The sequence below is a fragment of the Excalfactoria chinensis genome, chromosome 1 (assembly GCF_039878825.1).
Source record: "Excalfactoria chinensis isolate bCotChi1 chromosome 1, bCotChi1.hap2, whole genome shotgun sequence".
Taxonomy (NCBI): Eukaryota; Metazoa; Chordata; class Aves; order Galliformes; family Phasianidae; genus Excalfactoria; species Excalfactoria chinensis.
In genome coordinates, this window is record NC_092825.1 from 155,229,022 (window position 1) to 155,248,971 (window position 19,950).

At 39.0% G+C, this 19,950-nt stretch overlaps 1 protein-coding gene across 2 annotated transcripts in view; it reads left to right on the top strand.

Moving 5' to 3' along the window:
- NAA16 (N-alpha-acetyltransferase 16, NatA auxiliary subunit) overlaps positions 1–14,437 on the top strand; it is a 54,348-nt gene extending 39,911 nt beyond the window's left edge. The window contains exons 10-20 of one of the 2 annotated variants that reach the window (XM_072358115.1): positions 2,711–2,783; positions 3,029–3,198; positions 3,596–3,748; positions 5,716–5,844; positions 6,391–6,604; positions 8,510–8,703; positions 9,388–9,496; positions 9,836–9,934; positions 11,131–11,274; positions 12,278–12,375; positions 12,644–14,437. In XM_072358115.1, the coding sequence (XP_072214216.1) occupies positions 2,711–2,783; positions 3,029–3,198; positions 3,596–3,748; positions 5,716–5,844; positions 6,391–6,604; positions 8,510–8,703; positions 9,388–9,496; positions 9,836–9,934; positions 11,131–11,274; positions 12,278–12,375; positions 12,644–12,844 (1,584 nt within the window). In that variant the 3' untranslated portion in view covers positions 12,845–14,437. Of the gene's footprint in view, positions 1–2,710; positions 2,784–3,028; positions 3,199–3,595; positions 3,749–5,715; positions 5,853–6,390; positions 6,605–8,509; positions 8,704–9,387; positions 9,497–9,835; positions 9,935–11,130; positions 11,275–12,277; positions 12,376–12,643 lie in introns of those variants that run through there. The other variant, XM_072358123.1, reaches the window with a different exon arrangement.
- The last annotated feature ends 5,513 nt before the right edge of the window (positions 14,438–19,950 follow it).

The following is a 19,950-nucleotide window of genomic DNA, read 5'->3' on the forward strand; positions in this document are numbered from 1 at the left end:
TTTCCAGCTGCCCCTTTTCCCACTTATGCAGGTCCTTCTGCAGTAGAAATCTCTTTTGCTAAAGCAGAGTGCTTTAGCAATGCTGGGGAGAGTTATTCCTTGTGATTGCTCCCTCAGCCTGAGGAGGAAGGAAAAGCCTGGCAGCAACATACTTTTCCTCATGAGGGGTTCCAGTTGATTTCAATGGTCTGTACACCGGTGTTCAGAAATGGTCTGTGTAACAACTGCCTCTGACGTGAAAGGAATTTCCACTTGGAAATGCATTACTTGTGCCAGAACACAGCGTTTGACCTTTCAGGCTGCTAGCTATTTGAAAAACGCTTAGTAATGCTAAGACAATTCTGATTCCTGGATATTACCACTGTTTTTCTTACTACCTAAGGTTTTATCCGGCTCATCTGACTTTGAGTGCCTTGAAGGCAGTGGGCACATGTTTATGTTTTTGTAGATAGGGAATGTGAAGCACACATACTTCCAGCTCTTTTTTCCCCCATTTTGAAGCACTGCTGCAAGATGATATTTGAATAGAGAATCCTGTCTTTTCCTTTAAGCCTCTTGAGGCAGGTGAGTCCAAGAGTAGGAGAGATTCCTGTGAAGTTGTTTTAAGCAAACCTTTCTGCTGTAACTGCTAAGATGGAAAAACAGAGCGATTTCTTAAGCCGTGCTGGATCAGTGACTGGAAGCTGAAGAACTGTTGGCTAATTTTTCCTCTTTTAGCCCTTCGTGGCCCTTTTGAATGGACTGGACAGAGCCTTCCCATACATAAAAGTTTCTGGCCCTGTTGTGGGGTCTCAACTTTGTAGCATCCATCAGATTTCTGTATGAAAAGCAATGTATGTTTGAGACACTGAAATTTTAGATGCTTGTACGTTTGACGGTGAGGCAAGATTGGATTTGTCTCTGGGAAAGCAGAAACTTATAATTCAAGCTGAGGTCTAAGCCTGTTTGCCTCTTAAAAACCTTTCCTTAGCACATTCCTCTTTACTTCTATTTGTCATTTCATTCAACTTAATGTGAAAAAAAAAATAAGAAAATAGAATTTAAGCTACTGTAGCCCTGGCATTCCATTTTTCATCCCCACATCATTGTTCCTGTGTGCGATACTCCTCTTTTGCCCTGCCTAAAGGAAAATCATACAGTGTATCGCACAGATTTGCACTTAATGACTGACCAAAGATACCACTATAATAGTTGCAAGTGGCAGCCAAAGAAGTGGCATCTCTACACTGGGGCAAAGCAGGGAGTAAAATCACTTGTAAGCCTGGAAACAGCCACAGCCTGGACTCAAAGCAGGGACTGGCTACACGTGTGCCTTGGAGGTCATAGAAATATTCTTTTTGGTGGGAGCATGGTCTCTCTCCAGTTGTACACTCAATCTGCTTGCAGTAGAAGAACTGATACTTAAAATGTGGGGATACTCTGAAGTTGTAGTGTAAAGCAGCAAGGAAATAACACACTGTTGTGTCTGTACTAGAACCCTGCTGCAGTAGCTGCTTACTTCAGCATGTAAGTTCATTTTAGGGAAGACAGGCTTCAAAGTTATTCTGAGTGCAGGAGGTTTCTTTTAGCAAACAAATATCTGAGGCCAGGGAACAGCTCAATGCAGTTATTTGACTCAGTCCACGTACTTACGATTTCTTACTGTTTTATTTATAATCCTGTAATTATTTGAAGTCTAGTAATGTTTTATTGTATTTTATGAGATTTTTGATACGAGAAACTCACAAGATTTGCCCATAGCTTTCTAGAATGTGTATATCTGTTTATACATTTTATTACGTTTTTTGAGACATTTACACTGGCTTGAGCCTGTCACCTCTGCTCTTTCAAACACCATTTCTTGCCTACTATAATGCTTTGATCTTCTGAAAACTTTGGTCTTCTGGTACAAGGTTCATTTCCCACCCCTTCCTTTTCTTCCCCAAATGCAACTTGAAGTGGTGCTTTGACAAATCCTACTTAATTTTGCGCTCTCTGCAGTGATTACTATTTTACTCTTGTAACTACGTATTGTTAACATAGGATAGTCTTTTTTACCTATTGATGATTTAGGTTATTACAGCCTATAAGTTTGACATGATTGGTTAATATATCTCATTTTTCAAGTCCCTCTCGTGTTTTGATTATATATACACGAGTCATACTTTTTTCTTTGTTAGTACTCTTCTTGGTTCATTAAGAGGCTTTCTCTGCTTGCTAAGTGTGACAGACACATCTCAGATGTTGCAACAAAGCAGGCTGAATGATTAATAAAATGCTTAAAAAAGTGACACTTGTAAGCCATGGATCTGCTTCTGGAATAGTTCTTTGTCATGAAAAGCATAGATACTAACACTAGTAAATTTCAAGCTTTAGTAGTGTGGGTCTAAAGCTAAGACTGAACTTTGAGTCTTTAGCTTTGGAATGATACTACTGGCAAGTTATGATGTCAGAAAGTGTTTGCCTTAATGTATAGAGGGATGCATTCGGTATTCTAGGCAGCAATGCCTTCTTAATAATAAAATAAGTCTTTAGTAGTACCTATTATTTGCTAGGAAACAGCTTGGCCTGTATCTTCTTTATTATGGGAAATTTAAGCCCAGCCTTTTCTAAAGCACCTTGTTTCAGTTGGTTCACTTCAGACATTTGTGTGTGTGTGTGTGTGTGTGTGTGTGTGTGTATGTATATATGTATATACACACTAAAGTTAAGTTGGTGCTTTTATATGCAGGTTTCTACAATCCAAGAACTTGTGACCGGTTACGAAGCCTCTTTGAGAACATGTGACCTTTTTGGTCCATGCGGTAAGTTTCTATCTATTGATTCTTGTCTTAATTATGACATAATTACTTTCTGTGGCAGTTAAGAAGTATTGTTGATGCGCTGAAACTATTTTTGCAAGAGGAGGATTTAGTAAATGAGTGTTTAGTAAACAAAAGCATTATAGGATATGCTTGATGAATCTGCTGCACTTTGTTTTTTGTGTTTATATTTCAAGGGCAGTATTTAGTCTTTCTGATTAATGTAACATTTTCCCATTTTATTACAGAAAATGGAGAGAGAGAGCCCCCAACAACGCTGCTCTGGGTTCGGTATTTCCTGGCACAGCACTTTGACAAACTTGGCCAGTGTTCTTTGGCCTTGGATTACATTAATGCTGCAATTGCAAGCACTCCAACATTAATAGAACTATTCTACTTAAAAGCGAAAATTTACAAGGTAAAAAGTGAATTTGGACATGTGGAGTATATAGCTTTTAAAAAAGAAACAACAAAAAGGGCCCGTGAAACTGGTGTGAATGTATGGATAGCACCGTGAGTACTGACTTTTGTGCAGGTTTCTTCTTGTGCGCTGTTTTGTCGGTAAGAAAATGAAAACCCATCTATTCTGTTTAGATTTTTCTGAAGTGAGTCACATCTTAAAGCAAATTGTTGATATTCATAAAAAGAATTTATAAATATGATGTGAGAGCGAGGGGGACAAGCAGAGGAATATTGTCTTCTAGTTACTTCTGAAAGAGAAATACCAGTAATTATAAATTTCAAGAGTGGGTCAATATAAAGCTTATCTTGAAATTTAGTTTTTAATTTCTCTGTCACTGCTTTCTTCTTGACAGCATGTAGGTAACCTGAAGGAAGCTGCCAAATGGATGGATGAAGCACAATCTTTGGATACTGCTGACAGATTTATCAATTCTAAATGTGCTAAATACATGCTGCGAGCAAATATGGTGAAGGATGCAGAAGAGATGTGTTCTAAATTCACTCGGGTATGTTTACTGCCGTAGTGAAGGGAGGTTTTGTTTGCTTCTGGCAGCTCTTGTTTAACTTTGCTAATGTAAGTCTTAATTTTTGACTAAAATTGGGAAGTTATCTTTTTTTCAAGCATCTATTTTTAAGTTAATGCATGTCAGGAATATGCAAGCTACTACATTCATTATGACTTAATTATATTGCATAGATGTAATTTGGACTTGAACATTTCATTTATTAAAACTAGTGCTACAGACTGAAATTCTATAGAGCAGTTCCATTTATGAAAAGCTGGGCAAACAGTTTGAATGTGGTAATAGTTTTTATATTTACATAAAATTTAGGTTCATCAAATCTGGGTTCACATATTATTTGTGTTCTGACTATGAAAGATAGCTACTTGATGGGGTTTCCAAAGGCAGATATGTAATTTAGGCTCTTTAATTCTTCTTAAGTGTGAAAAAACAAGAAAGTGAATCCAAACTTCCTCAGTATTTCTGGGGGCCATTTGAAACCTGACTGCTAAAGCTCAGTAGGACTGATACTCTCTCAGCAAGTTTGACAACACTAAGCTGAGTGATGCACTTGATCTAACAGAAGAAAGGAATGGGATCCAAGCTTGAGAAGTGGGCCCACATGAACCTAATGAGGTGCTGTGCCTGAGTCGCAGTAATCCCACATATGTGTACAGACTGAGAGGACTCCTTCCCTGTGGAAGTGCTCTCAAAGAACTGGGAGTTCTGGTGGATGAACACTGTGCACTTGTAGCCCAAAAAGCCAACTGTATCCTGGACTGCACCAAAAAAGGGGTGTCCAGTGGGATGATGGTGGTGGTTGTTTCCCTCCAGTCTGCCCTTGTGAGGACCCACCTGGAGCACTGCATCTGTGCCTGGGGTCCCCAGCACAAGAAAGACATGGAAATGTTGGAGCAGGTCCAGAGGAGGGCCACGAAGGTTATTGAGAGCACCTCTCCTATGAAGACAGGCTCAGGGAGCTGAACTTGTTTAGCACAGAGAAGGATAGGCTCAGGGAAGACCTCATTGCAGCCTCCTGGAATTTAAAGGAAGCTTATGAACAGGGAGGATACAGACTTCTTACATTGTCTGATACCAGTAGGACAATGGAGAATAGTTCTAAAATTTAAAAATGGAAGATTAAATGTTATATTAGGATGTATTTCTTTCACTGAGAGGATAATGAGGAACTGGGACAAGTTGCCTAGAGAAGTTGTGGATGCACCATCCTTGGATGCATTCAGAACGAGGTTGGATGAGGCCCTGAGTAGCTTGATCCTAGTGGGTGGCAATCCTGTCCACAGAAAGAGAATTAGAGCTAGATCTTAAAGGACCCTTCCAACCCAAGCCATTCTGGTACTCTGCGAAGTCACTGTGTATGCTTGTGTGAAGGCAAAGGCAAGAAGTGCATAAAGACCAGTAGCAGGATAGGAAAAGTCAGTTCCTAAATACTTAAATATTATGAGTTGAATAGGATTTTCTTCGTATTGTCATAAAATGTTCTGATTTCAGTGACTGGTGCTCTTGATATTTGGATTGTGCTTCCAGTTTGTTCATTGTCTTGAATTTATGAAGAATACTTCCCACAAAAATGTATGAAGCTTGTTAGCCTAACAAAAGCTATTTGGATTTCATGCAAGTTCTAAAATACTATAATTATTCATATTATATGGTAAAGCAGTAACTATATTGGTGTTTTTTTTAGGATCGTGTGTGTAAACATGAGTTAATTTTAATGTGTTGCAACTCTAATCTGCTTCAGACAATTGTTTTTTAAAGTCATTTGGATTTATCCCTCTGTAACTTGAGAAGCATTGAGGCAGCACTAGTGGAGTTCTCAGCTGTGGAGATGTTATATCCATTATACATGGTACTGCAAGTTGTTTCCTACTGGCAATCTGTAACTAGTCATATTTGGAAAAAAGATGGTAAACTGTGATGGCAAAAAGTGATAATAACACTTATTTCAGGAAGGGACTTCTGCTATGGAAAACCTAAATGAGATGCAGTGTATGTGGTTCCAGACTGAATGTGCTGCAGCTTATCAGAGGCTAGGGAAATATGGCGAAGCCTTGAAAAAATGTCATGAAGTAGAAAGGGTAAGTAGGTAAAAACACTTTATTTTCTTCCCATTAATGAAGATGTTTGCAGCTGTAAACAGCACGATTTTCTTTGCATAGAAGCTTTCTAATATAATTTCTAAAACAGGTTAATCCTTGGTGATGTATTGTAATAGCTAAGGATGGCACCTGCTATCTGTTATGTGCAAAACTATTGTGAAACAGTGAAAAGGATTCGGTATAAAATGTTATGCCTTACCTACTACTTTGACACTAACTTCATGCTGTCTGTTCTGTAATTGCTTTTTAATAAGAGCAATCATATTCATATTTCAGTTGGCTTTCAAAGAGTGCCTTAGCCTCTGAGCATTATCATTAGAGTTTCTGCAAACAAAATGAGATTTTCCTGGGTTTATTCTTCCTACTGACAGATTTTCTTGGATGGTCAGTATTGTAAGAATAGTTCTATGCTTGTTAAATAATGCCTGTAGTATCAGTTGTAATTTTATCTCCATTTATGTAAAAAAATAGAGTAAGCCAGGGAAATGCCTTAGACTTGGTTTCCTTTTTTTCCCCTCCTTGAAGCATTTTTTTGAGATAACGGATGATCAATTTGACTTCCACACATACTGCATGAGAAAGATGACTCTTCGTGCCTATGTAGACCTTTTGAGATTAGAAGATGTGCTCAGGAAACATGCCTTCTACTTCAAAGCTGCTCGATCAGCAATTGAAATCTACTTGAAGCTTCATGATAATCCTCTTACCAATGAAAGCAAAGAACAAGAAGTGAATTCAGGTATCTAGACTATAATGGAGGCTCATATGTCTATGAAAAGTAAAAGCTTTTTAAGCTATATAAGTTGTGTGCTATAGAATCAGCGAGTTGTAACCTAAATGCCTTGTTCCATTTCTGTTGCTTATTATTTGATCGGTAACTGGAAAGAAATCATAGATAACATAGTACAGCTTTTCCCCCTCCCCCCTATCCTCCCCACATCATTGTAAAAGCAGCATGTGAATGTGCCTAGATGCAGCTAGCGTATTTGAGTGAGTAGTAGTGTTTCAGAAGCTTAAGAGGAAAAATCAAATTGAATTCAGCCATTCATCCATTTAAACAGAAGATAAGTGTCATTAACGGGTGAATTATGAAAGGTAATGGATAGATTTGGTGGGGAAGCAGTCTGACTTGCTGTAAGAGTATTTTAATATGTATTTAATTTTTATAGATTTTGTAGTACTACATTATAATAATACGTTTACCATTTTTAATATTACTTTGGGGCCAAAAAATACACAGACAAGCATATATTAGCACAAGTAACTTGTGACTTCGTTTGAAACTAGAGTTTAAAGAGAAAGCAGATTATCTTTGGAAATCAGTTGTGCATGGCATGAATGTCAGAGTATTCAATGACAAGTGATTTATGAGGAATTTTTTTTATCTTAAGAAAATAGTCGCTTGTTCTTTTTTGGAATCATAGTGACTGTCAACACTGCTGTAGTAGCTGACAAAAGGGATTAAATTAATGCTTAGCTTTTTGCAAAGGGAAGGATGTTTGACGTGAACATTAATTAAAAAAAAAAGTTGAACTAAACCCGAAGTGCCACTTTATGTTGCTAATATGATCTTACCTTTTACTGAGGTGAATGAGTTCTTCTTCCTCTCTTTATTTGTGTGTATGAAGCACATATAAAAAGAGTCACATTTCACAGCACAGTTCAACTTGCATCGTTTTTCTCTCTGACTTTAATTTTGATTCAGTATATAATAAAAGTTAAAGCGAGGAAGCCTGTTAAGTCCTGTAGTTCATGTGTGTGCTGAATTGAAATTTAGTAGACTTGTCCACAGGGGAGGAATGAATGTGTAAAAACATTTTTCTCCTTGCTCCATCATCTCAATGGTGGCTGGCCCCAGGATGGGCCCTGTAGATGTTGCAATGCCAGCACCACAAAAAACATGCTTGTTCCTTCATAGCTTGTTCTGTTCCTTGCCATCTTATTTGTGCAAATCCTGTTATCTGTGAAATATAGCAGAAGACCAAGTGGAAATTAGTGTAATTCCAGCTAACGTGGGAATGGGGAAGGGTGAAGGCTTCTCACTTCTGTATGGGCCTGTAGGAAATAATGCTTTTTGTGTATTCTTCATTTATAAATCTGAACCCCCCAAACAGCATGAAGTCTCCTATAATGGTGCTATTTAACACATACCAGAAATTTTACCTCTGCACTTCAAACTCTACCATTTGCTGCTTGCATCCATTTAGCTATAATGATGACATGTAGAAAATGAAGGTTATTATCAAGGCTGCAAATGGATCAGACACATTAATGAAAGGTAACAGGCTTGTTTTAAGTTGAAGAGTAAATAAGTCAGCTGAGCCACAGTCAACACGTGAGCTCAGTATTACCTTTCAAAGTCATAATTCATTTTCTGTGACAAAATCTGTCACATGGGTTTAATAACTTCCTGTAGTTAATCTTTCAAGTCACTGAGGCTTTTTTTAAACAACTTTCATAAAGTAATAAACAAGATCAAGTGTTGTGTTGTAACCCAGAGGTAAAGTTGGATGATGCAGTGATATGATACTCTGGCAAGTAAAAGTATATTGAAATGGATAGAAGAACATAATGGAGTTCCTGAGTGGTGTTTGAGACACGCATCTTAGTGTTATAATTACTATGTTTGTTACTTGATCTATAGAAAATCTCTCAGCCAAAGAACTGAAGAAGATGCTTAGCAAGCAAAGAAGAGCACAGAAGAAAGCAAAACTTGAAGAGGAAAGAAAGCATGCAGAAAGAGAGAGACAGCAAAAGAATCAAAAGAAAAAGCGAGATGAAGAGGAAGAGGAAACTAGTGGACCTAGGGAAGAACTAGTTCCTGAGAAACTGGAAAGGGTTAGCATGGTGTCCTTGTTACCTTTATGTCAATATCTTAACAGAGTTGAAATACAGATTGATTGTCAGGTTTTTCTTAGGTAGACCAATTTATGTAAAATCATTTGTGCGTGCAAATATACCCTTTATTTATCATCTACTTATACTAAAGAAAAGTAATTTTTTCTCTGATGAATTGAAATTCTATGTTTATATTATAGCTTTAAATCTTGGCTCTTAGATAGTAAGCCATCTTCCAGTAAGAAGAACAAAAAGCTGACTCTTGTTGCTTTTCATACAGAGAGAAGAGAAAAAAGTTAACAGAAGTATGATTGCAGTCCACAAATATGAAGACAGAAACAGTATTTAGTTAAGCACAAAGAATTTTCCTTTATCAAAGTAACTTCAGAAGTTTAAACTTTGTGTCTGAGGTTGTCATATTTTCTTTATAGCTGCTAACTTAGACCATAACCAATTACACTACGTGAGCAGTGCCAGAGTTAGCACTGCTAACTTACCTTTGTCAATATGAAATCATGAGCACACACTTAGAAATCTTAGCTTTCTGAATTATGTTTGAGTAGTGCTTGAACACTTCACCTTTGGCCTCTGGTTGTTTACATGCCCTGAATAACAAACTATTATTGGTAGATTGTTTTAGATATCTATTTGTATTCTTTACTTTCGTTGTGTGTTTATTAACAGGCAGAAAATCCATTAGAAGAAGCCATTAAATTCCTTATTCCACTTAAGAATCTTATTGGAGATAACATAGACACGCATTTACTAGCATTTGAAATATACTTTAGAAAAGGTAAAGTATTGCTTACTTTTATTTTTGCTCTACACACACTTAATTCTTCACCATAACCTGTGTTCTCTGACTGTTATATATCTGTAGTGTGGTCATTAGGGGGGGGACACAAAACCAAACAGTAACATTATCTATGTAGTTTTGTCAGTTTGATCTACGGGAATTTCTGTATTCCTAGGAATACAATAAGTGCAAAAAGGAAATCTTTTTGACATCTCTGTGAGCCTTGATATTTCCAGTGTTTGTATTAGATTTACTTAATAAAACAGTAGCTAATACAAAGAGAAGAAGTAGCATGTCCTTAATCTCAATATGCTTTTGTTTTTTCCCTTCCCACAGGAAAGTTTCTGTTAATGTTACAGTCTGTCAAAAGAGCTTTTGCTATCAACAGTAATAATCCGTGGCTACATGAGTGCTTGATTAAATTCTCTAAAGCTGGTATGTGTATAGGAAGTACGTACGTATATGTAAGGATATAGGAGGTAACATAAATGAATACATAAATACGTGTTTTTATCGTGTGTAAATATACCCTTAACACAAATTGAAGTCAAGACAACAATGAAAAGTCTCTTTTTCTAGGCAACACCTACAAAAGCACCGGTTGTGCTATGCAGGGTACAATATGCATGAATACTCCTTCTTGCATTAATCCACCAGGTGGACCCAGTGAGTCACTGGCTGGATTGCACAGAGAAGTAGGTGTGACAGAGCCCCTTGAAATTCCTAGAAGTTTTAAGAAAACAATTGTCAAATATGGAAGAGAGATTCTGGATGAAGCAAATTTTATGCTGTGAGCTGCTTGTGTCAGGTGGCAGAAAATATATAGAGCACCATAGAGTTTATGAATTTCTTAAATCATAGAATCGTAGAATGGTCTGGTTTGAAAAGGACCCCAATGATCATCCAGTTTCAACCCCCTGCTATGTGCAGAGTCACCAACCATCAGACCAGGCTGCCCAGAGCCACATCAGCCTGGCCTTGAATGCCTGCAGGGATGGGGCATCCACAGCCTCCTTGGGTAACCTGTTCCAGTGCGTCACCACCCTCTGAGTGAAAAACTTCCTCCTAATATCTAACCTAAACCTCCCCTGTCTCAGTTTAAAACCATTCCCCCTTGTCCTTTCACTATCCACCCTTGTAAACAGCCATTCCCCCTCCTGTTTATATGCTCCCTTCAAGTACTGGAAGGCCACAATGAGATCTTCCCAGAATAAGCACAAACAAACCAAGTGTTTCCTTTTGTCATGTGTATCAGCTTATCAGACTAAATGTGAAATCTTAAATTTATTTGGATTGATAAACTATACGTAAGACAGTGTAAAGAGGAACTGGTTGAATATTTCTTGCTGACTTCATTTGCAGTCAGGTGATTTAAGATCACTCTGACTAGTAGCAGATGTTTTCATCAGATTGTGTATGTTTGCAACAAACAGTTTTTAAACGTAATCAGTCTGACAGATTTGTTTTCTGAATACTGCAGTTTGTGCTGACTTGGGCTGTTGAACTGAAAGTTGTTTCTGGGCATGAATTTGTGAGTTAAAATATTTGTTGTTTCACATCATTTTCTACCGTTGTCTAAAGGTATATATATATATTTTTCCATCCCTTCCTCTTACCCTCTCCCTTTCCAGTATCTGACCATAGTAACCTCCCAGAAATTGTGAGCAAGGTCCTAACTCAAGAAATGCAGAAAATCTTTGTCAATAAAAACTTGGAAAGTTTTAACGAGGAGTTTCTCAAACACAACGCTACCTCCATTCAGCACCAACTTTCAGGTTTGTTTAACTTCGCAATGCTTTTGAAAATGAATTGATGTCAGTGATTCAAATCAATGGTCAGTTTCTTCATTATACATGAATTGGGAAGAGCCAGAAACCTGCCTGTTTACTTTTTTCTCTGCCTGCTTGTACTACTTAAAGCAAACAAAGCAAAACAAAGGAACCTCGTACAACTTACTCACTTTGTTTATTAGTTGCATGAAGAATGTGCTGCTTACCTCTCTGAAGTGTAACGGCAGAACACCAGTTGTGGGTTTGGAAGCTTGAGTATGGAAGCACCATCATCCCTTCTGTTTCAGCTTTTAACATTGAAATAATTAGATAATATAAAGTGAAACAAAGACGTTTAGCAGATGTAATTATAAAACTCCTACATGTTAAAAGCAGTGCTTTTCCCCATGTTTTCTATTCAACCGGAATGTCCCGGAGGTATTGTTGCAACTTTGTCAAGGAGCAATGGCATGAATAAAAATGACAAACTCCTTTGATATCAATTCTGTAGAAAAGTTATGAATAGCCACTGGAATTAAGAAAACGTGAATGTTTTCAGTTTCCAGCACTAATCTTACTTAGTTTGCAAAAGTTATCCAAGCTGTATTATGGTTCACTGGAGAAAGTTAGCTCAGAGAACTGATTGTCTTGCTTAGAGGAAGAGTTCGGGGTAAGCCACCCCAAGCTTAGAAGAGCCCTGTTTCAGGACAGCATACTGCGAGAAATACTAGCACCCCTTTTCCCTTAGTGCAGGTTCAGGATTTGGGAACCCAAAAGCAGATAGCTCAGGAGTTGTTTGCTCCTGATTCTTTCTATTGTGGTGTTCGACTCTTTTCATCTTGTTAGGAGTCTTACTAGAGGTTTTCCAGTTCTTTCTCTTCCCATGTTATTATGGGAATATGTTTATTTTGTCCTGGTACTTGTACAGGGTTCAATGTGTCTGTATATTCAGTATTGCATTTAGTAACGCTATCGTCTCAATGTTGTGCTTTTATTTTTTTGTTACAAGGTGCAAAAATGATGTATTTTCTGGACAAATCGAGGCAAGAAAAAGCAATTGCTGTGGCTACTAGATTGGATAAAAACATGAGAGACAAAAATGTGAAGGTAAAAAACAACACGACGGTGTTGAGAGACAAGTGTATCAGACCTTAAATAATGCGAACTTAACTGTATGATAATTTATCATGAAATATAAAGCATGTATATTAACATTTGGAAGAGTGAGGTTTTTGAACTCTGAAAGAAGTAATCATATCTGAATACCATCACAGTACCTGTGCTTGTTCAGATTAGTAGAATTGAATAGCGCGTTTCTTTAGTATTAAAACGACTGTAAATCACATTTATTAACTGTTCCTTTTTCTTTCTGTAGACATTAACCAAGGTTTTCGAGGCGCTCCTTGATGGCAGTTTTGGAAGTTGCCACACTCAATGTGAAGAATATCAAGCAGCGTGTCATAAACTGTTCCCTTTTACATCTGCCTTTATGCCCGCCACAAATGAGGATGACAGCGGCATTGCAGCTGTGAATCATACAGCCATTAACCACGACTTACTGTCTAATGAAATATGAAGTAGCATATGCAAGCCCGCGTGTGTGCCTACATACCTACACACACATACAAAACTCTGACTGTCATTACATGCTGGCTGGATACGGATCAGGGTTACTTTTCCAGGTTGCATTTTAATATCTTTAACAGGTCTGAAATGAAATATTTGGATAGCTGAATGAAACGGAGTATACTATTAGTTTTGGTTTTTTTTTCTTCCCAACAAAAACTGCCAATATTTATGTAAACATGATCTTTAATCAGCATTTTTCATGTTTATACTTGTACAGTTTTGAGTCTTTTAATAATCCATCGGCCTTCCCTCACAAAAAGAAAAATGATGGATGTTAGAGTGCTTTCACAAGTGTCATTGCATATATATATGAATGCGATCACATCTCGTTAATAAATTCTCTTTTGAGCATCTTGAGCAGATTAAGACGGAAGTGCTGCTTAAATTACCCTCTTCATCTTTTACCGTCGTTCTTGGGATTAATTATTTTTCATTTTTTTTTCCATTTTATTTTTTAATCTTTGCTCGGTTTGGTTTCTTTTGAAGCACAGTGAATGTTGGCGGTTTGCATGTTTTTGTAAGGTGTGTGTGTCTTATGGAACCGGTGTTGATGGACATAAAGAATAGGTTTGTGTAAAAAAAAACTAAGGGTTTGTGAAAGCTGTATTCTATCTACCTTGTGTTCCATAACTATTATTTCTTAAGTTTATGATCAGTTTAACATTTTCGGTTTGAGTATTCTCAAGCATCTCCCTGAAAACGCAATGAATTTGATACTGTTGTCTGTTTTGGGGTTTTTTTTGTTGTTGTTGTTGTTCCATCTTACCCTTCTTTTTCTCACTTCTGATTTCTCCCCATCCATTCTCTTACTGACACTTAAGTTGAGAAAGCTGCTCCAATATTGGGCAAATGCATAAGGTACAGTAATGGGGAATACAGTTCCCTCTCTACATCCTAAAAATTCACTAAGTTTACTGTATTACCTTCATTAAAAGTCTTGGTTGTGAATTTACGGCCCATATGCCAGTACTTCTCATGCCTAAATACTACCGCTTTAGGTGCTGCAAAGCAAGCAGTATGTGAGGAGTGCATTTTGTATTTAAACACTGTTCAGTGGAGCACAAAGAGGATGACTACAAATCACAACGAACCTTTTTCTTACTCTGTATTCTGGTGCATTAACTATTAAATATACAACATGAAAATGGAAGTTTGAATCTAAGAATCTAATATACCTATTTAAAGCATAATGCTGGACGAAATGGCTACATATGACAGCTTTACATCCTGTAAGAACTGCTATCAAAATATAACTATACTGTGGCTTGTACAGAAAATCCATTTTCTGGAAACTGTAATGGAATCATTCAGTCAGTTTTGTTTTTATTTCACTGCAGTGTAAATAATTTCAGTAATATTAACTAGCCCCTCTAAGGCAAATATGAATTCACGGAGAGGGGTTTTTATTAAGACAAATAAAGTGTTCTAATTAAAATTCTCCTTTGTGTGTCATCTATTTAGGTTCAAAATTGTTGAATGGAAAACTCACTGTAAAATATTGCCAACATATGTTATGCTGTAATAAATTATTTTGTACACACTTGCCTTTGGTTTGGAATTCTTGTGTGTTTATGGGCATCAAACTTCAGCCCGTTACACGTTCATTAGTTTGTTTTCAGTTGGATGTTCACTGGTTTAACCCAAACTCTCCAAGTAGTTGAAAAGTAATGATTTTTATTTGTCATATTGATATATAATTCGTGTGAAGTAATATATTACCCTTACCGTGCCATTTGCTGTTCAACAGCTTGCTCAAAGATATCTCGGGCAGGGAATGGTAACTGGCCATTATGGAGTTGTGTTGGCTCAGCTGACCCCTGAAAGTACTTATCAGCCAAATAACAAAAGTGAGGAAGAACAACAAAAGTCTGTTTTTCTTCCAAATGCTGTGAAATGATTTGGGTTTTTCTTCAGTCAATCTGAATTTAGAAAAGACATCAAGCTGAACATGCCTGATAAGTCTTCCAAGAGGAAACGTGCCTTAATATGTAAATGCTAACAGTGTATATGTATCTAATCAGTATTTCACATTTCAGCTTACTGAACTCTTGTAGCAAATAATGTGATGTGCCAGGAGGTAACTAATCTTTTCTTATCAATCCACTGGCATTGAAATAATTGCTTGGATGCATCAAGAATCTGTGGACAACCCAGATCCGGTCAGTTTGTGGAGGTAACCTGCAAGCTAAACAGCATCAGATCTCCTTCACCCCAGCAAGTCTGGTTATCTGTTCTGAAAGGAGGCAAGCCAGAAAGAATAGGTAAGAGCTGAGAGTCACGTTATTTCCTATTTTCACCACAACCTATTCCTCTGAAAATACACAGTTTTTAATTTTTATTATTATTACTTTTTAAAGACATTCTGTCGTCTTAATGGTAGGTTTCAACGCAAAGCGGCCAGCTCCTGGTGTTTCCACTAGAGGGAAGTATTGCATCTAGGATGTCTTTGCAGTAATGAAATCCTGCAGCCATCTGTTTGTTTTCAGGTGTTTTCTGATATTGTAGGACAAACACAGGGAAATGTTTAATGTCTTTATTTCCTTTAGGCAGCAGACTGAGGTTGCTTGCTTAAATGACTGAATCAGACTCACATTCATGTAGCCCAGGCATCCATAGGCCTCGACTTGGAGTCCTGAAGCTGGGAGCCTGGGCAGGTATACCAACTGATGGAGAACAGAGGGCACTGTAGAGGATATCTGAACCCCCACCCAGCCAGTTACCTTCCTGGGAGACCCCACTTCGTATGCAGAAAGCATCAGGCAGCCTATTTCCTGCCTTGATCACCCAGTTCGTTAGCTTGGGCACAGGGCAGCAGAGCATCTGCATGTGAACCGGCTTGGACTGTAGGCAGCTTACTTCTAACCCTTATTACTGAGATACCAAGACGTGTAAGGCTGATATCCCTTTTGCTTGTGATGTGCAGGCTCCTGTGTAACATACTGTGTAACATACAACCACACAATACTTTCAGCCTCTCTTGAAGATTTCTTCATTTCTAAAAGCTGAGCAGCAGGTTGTCTTCTCCCTGCAGCATTCCTCCTCCAGCCTCTCCCCCTGCTATAGGCCTTGGCACTTGCGGTTCACTTCTGTGAGTGGGATCAAATCAACAGCTTGACAGGGACCTTACCCAGCAAACGTGGGTTGGTTGCCTATCAGTAATTGGCAGATAGGCAGTGCAGGCAGTGATGCTTGGTCAAATGTTTGAGGAGATGCCCACACATAGGTGAACTGGGTTACGAATGCTTTGTTCACAGCCTTCCATTCAGGGAAGGTAAAAATTCCTCTCCCTTGCCTCCAAACATAGAAAGCATGGTTTTTGGGGAGGAAGCCACGCTCCTGCTAGGATTATTGAGGCAGAGCCCTGGCTATGGCTGTGCGTGGTTCTTCCTAATGAGCCTCCTGTCTTTGAGAAATGGAAGGTACTGGGGGAAATGGCAGCAACAAATAACTGGTTGAGGGAAAGCTACCTCTGCGTACATCTATTTTCAGCCAGCTTCTCCTCAGCACTGTTCATCTTGAGAGCAACTCCGGTCTTCCTTAGGACTGAGGGCCTTGTTGGCCATTCCAGCCTGATGGTACGTGACCCACTGCTGCACAAGGCTGGGGAGATGTGGCTTCTTTTCTCCCTGTTTTTCCCAATGTTGTCTCATCCTTTGTGCTGAGGGTTTATAACCTTGCTCTTCATAGCAAGAAATTCACCTTCATGTCAAGTGCTAGGCCAAATACAACACTATCTAAGTAGTGGTATGCGCTCTAAGTTGGTAGGTGAGCTTTGGAGTTTACTTTAAGGAATGCTTATGGCTTCAGTAATCCTGGATGCAAAATGCATTTTTCAGTACCATAAACAGATAGATCTGGATTCACGGAGATGAACTTTTGGGTCTCTACAGTGGCAAAGCCAGGCTGGATGTGGCTCTGGGCAGCCTGGTCTAGTGGTCAGAAGGGAGAGGGGGTTAAAACTATATAATCTTTGAGGTTCTTGAAGACTTTAAGACCCTAGAAGCCCGCAGCTGGGCCAATTACCGAAGTAACACCAAGAGGGTGAGCGGTAAAATGGCGATTTCTTAGAGCAAACACACACTTATATAAACTATGCTCTTCGTGTACGCCTCTCTTGTACACGTCATCGATCCTTCCAGAAATTAGGGAGGGCCTATCGCGTGACAGCCCGATATCCCCGTATTTCGCCTAATACAACAGGTTCTTTTCAACCCAGGCCATTCTATGATTTTCCAGTGGTATTTTATTTCTGCTGTTTCTTAATACTCTTTTTTTTTAATGAATATTCTGACAAGTTGAATGTGCAAATCCCCTCCTGTAGAAATAAAGCTAATAAACGGGTACTGGGCAGTATGCAATTTTGCAATCCTGTTATTTATGGAATAATAGTGGAAAATAGAAAACGAGCATATGGAAGAAGTCGCTGTCGCAGATCGTCCCCCTGGCTGGGAGAATTAGAGCATGGTTTGTTTAACTTTCATTTGTGAGGAAGACAGGATGCTGCCAGAGCTTGTCACAAAAATTATCCAAGGCTGAGAAAAAGGGAAAGAACCCAAGGCCTTTAGGAATTATTCTTAAACTGAAAAGCAATCGTCTCAGAGGAAAGAGCTGGATGTGGTACGTGGTATCTGCCTGTAACACTGACCCTTTTCTTCCCAACTACACAACCCCCTGTGAGCTCCTAACAAGAGAGGCTCCAACCTACTAAAGCACGGCTATTTCCCAACCATAAATATGCAAATCCCCGTCCCTTAAAGGAGGGTGATTTACTGGCTAACTAAAGCACAAGGCTTGCCGCTTTTGTTCCACGTTTGTATGGTGACAGGCTCGATGGGGTCCTGGCCCTTGATTGGCACTGCTGCAACACAAATACATAAAGAGCTGCGCTTCTGTTCTGACACATGCAGCCACATGCCTTCAGCAAACAAGTGCTCTTGCTTGCTCTCTGCCTCCTGCTGCCTCAGTGCCAACTGAGCAGAGGAGGGGGAATAACACTCAGTTTTTCTGAGCTTGCTGCAGTAGGGTGGATGGGAAATGGCATCAAGCATCCCCAGTAATTCCTGAATACCTCTATTGTGATCATACAGGTCTGAGTTAACTTGAGATTGGTTCACTGCAAGAGAACGATGCTTGTGGACCATAGGAGACACAAAGCATTGGTCTAGTCACACAAGAGCAAATAAGAGACAAAATAGAACCACAAGTAAATTTTAAGAGGAAGAAAACCCAACAAACCCAAGACTCAGAGGGAATTCAGTGTCTGTAAGGAAAGCTAAGAAGTATTCTTAGTGTGATTAGTATCTTTTCAGACAAGTATTTTGGCCCCAAGTATACTTTTTTTACCATAATGTTTATTAATCAATTCAATTTACGATCTTCATTTCATTTATTCTACTTAGAGATGAATTGGGGGAGATGTCTTATTATGTTAATACAAAGAGCTGCCTATGTGTTTCAGTTCAGAAGACTTGGGATTTGTTTCCAGAGTGGTTTGTGTGTTAGCTATTTCTCATGTAATACAAGCCTCCTGTGGCATAAACTCCCATTTTTTTCCTGCATGTAATTATCTGCTGTTGAGTCAACATTCCTTCTTGACAGAACTGCAGTTTTCTTGGTTGTTTTTAAGTAACACGGCATTCTGCAATCTTAGCTCCTCCAGTTTCCCAACGATTCGGAGCAAAACCACATGAAAAACAGTTTCTTGTTCATATTTGAAACCCCTCAGAGTGATATTCACGATTGGTTTTGAAGCAAAACTGACAGAAAGGACAGTTTCTCCAGTCTGAGGTGCAGCACGAACCCTATCAGCATCCCTTTGCTTACATTCTCTTGCTGTCATCTTGGCTTTTTGACCTTTCTTCTTTGCTTGGTCACTGGTTATTTCTTTGTACCGACAGAGGAAAGTCTATGAGACAGCATCCTTCCCCCTGCATTGGGATTCAGAAACATTAGGGCAGCTTTCAAGCAGTGTTTTTGGTTGATGGGTTTCTCCTACATCTGAAGCAGAATAAGCAGAGCTTTCATTAAGTGACGTTATTCCTTTCATCTTTCAAGAAGGCACCAAACTGAGTCTGGTCATGTTGTTATGAACTTATCTTGTTTACTCGCTGCCACCGCTCTCCTTACTTGACCTCTACTCCCATCCCGTGCAATACTCTAAGTCCCTCGACCCAGAAATTCCAAATTCTTCAGCAATTTTGCATATCTTTTGGCTGAGGCTTACACTGAACTGTCCCTCCCAGCGATTTCGATACGGGTTACAATTACACCATTCAGTTTCAGTGACTTTTAACCCGACTGGAACAACTGCGGTTACGTTTAAACCACCACAAGCACATTTCGGAGTAAACAACTTATTTAAGTATATCCATTCAAAGCTCCTAGAGCTACTGTCTCAAGTTACTAAAAGGCAGAGGAAAACGAGAGGAAAACGATTATATTATATTCCCGTTTAAGAGGTAAACGTCACAAGCAGGAAGTTTATAAGAGTAATGGGCTGGAGAAGGATAGTTTGGGTTCTGACTGAAGTTAGCAATAAGGTGTTTGCTTTGTTTGGGGCAGTAAGCTGGTCTATGAGTTTGCAGCACTGTTAATCAGAACAAGAGAGATAAACGTAAGGAATCGTGCTGGTTTGTGGTCCAAGTTCAGGCTTAAGGAACACCAGGAAAGGCTGGGAAGAGAGGAAGGAGAGGAAACTTCTGGCAGAAGACTTTCTCTGTGGTCTCTCAGGTTATTTATACTGCTGTGAGTCATGCACGCTCCTCACTGTTGTTGTGGATGGAGCTGCAGGTCATTGGTGTGTATTTAGCCCAACCATTGGCTATGGTAGGTTGTTGTACCTCTGATGGCAGCTAGGTAGCCTGTGTAAAACACATGGGTGATCTCCACCAGGTTTTAATTAGGCAGCTGCCCTCATTACAGAACAAGTTTAGCAATTTCCCCAAACAAGTCAACTACGGTTGCAGCGTGAAGGATAAAACAGACTGATGTATTAATACAGACTGCTATGTTAATGACTGGCTCACTCCACAGAGCAGCACCCCGAGGGCAGGG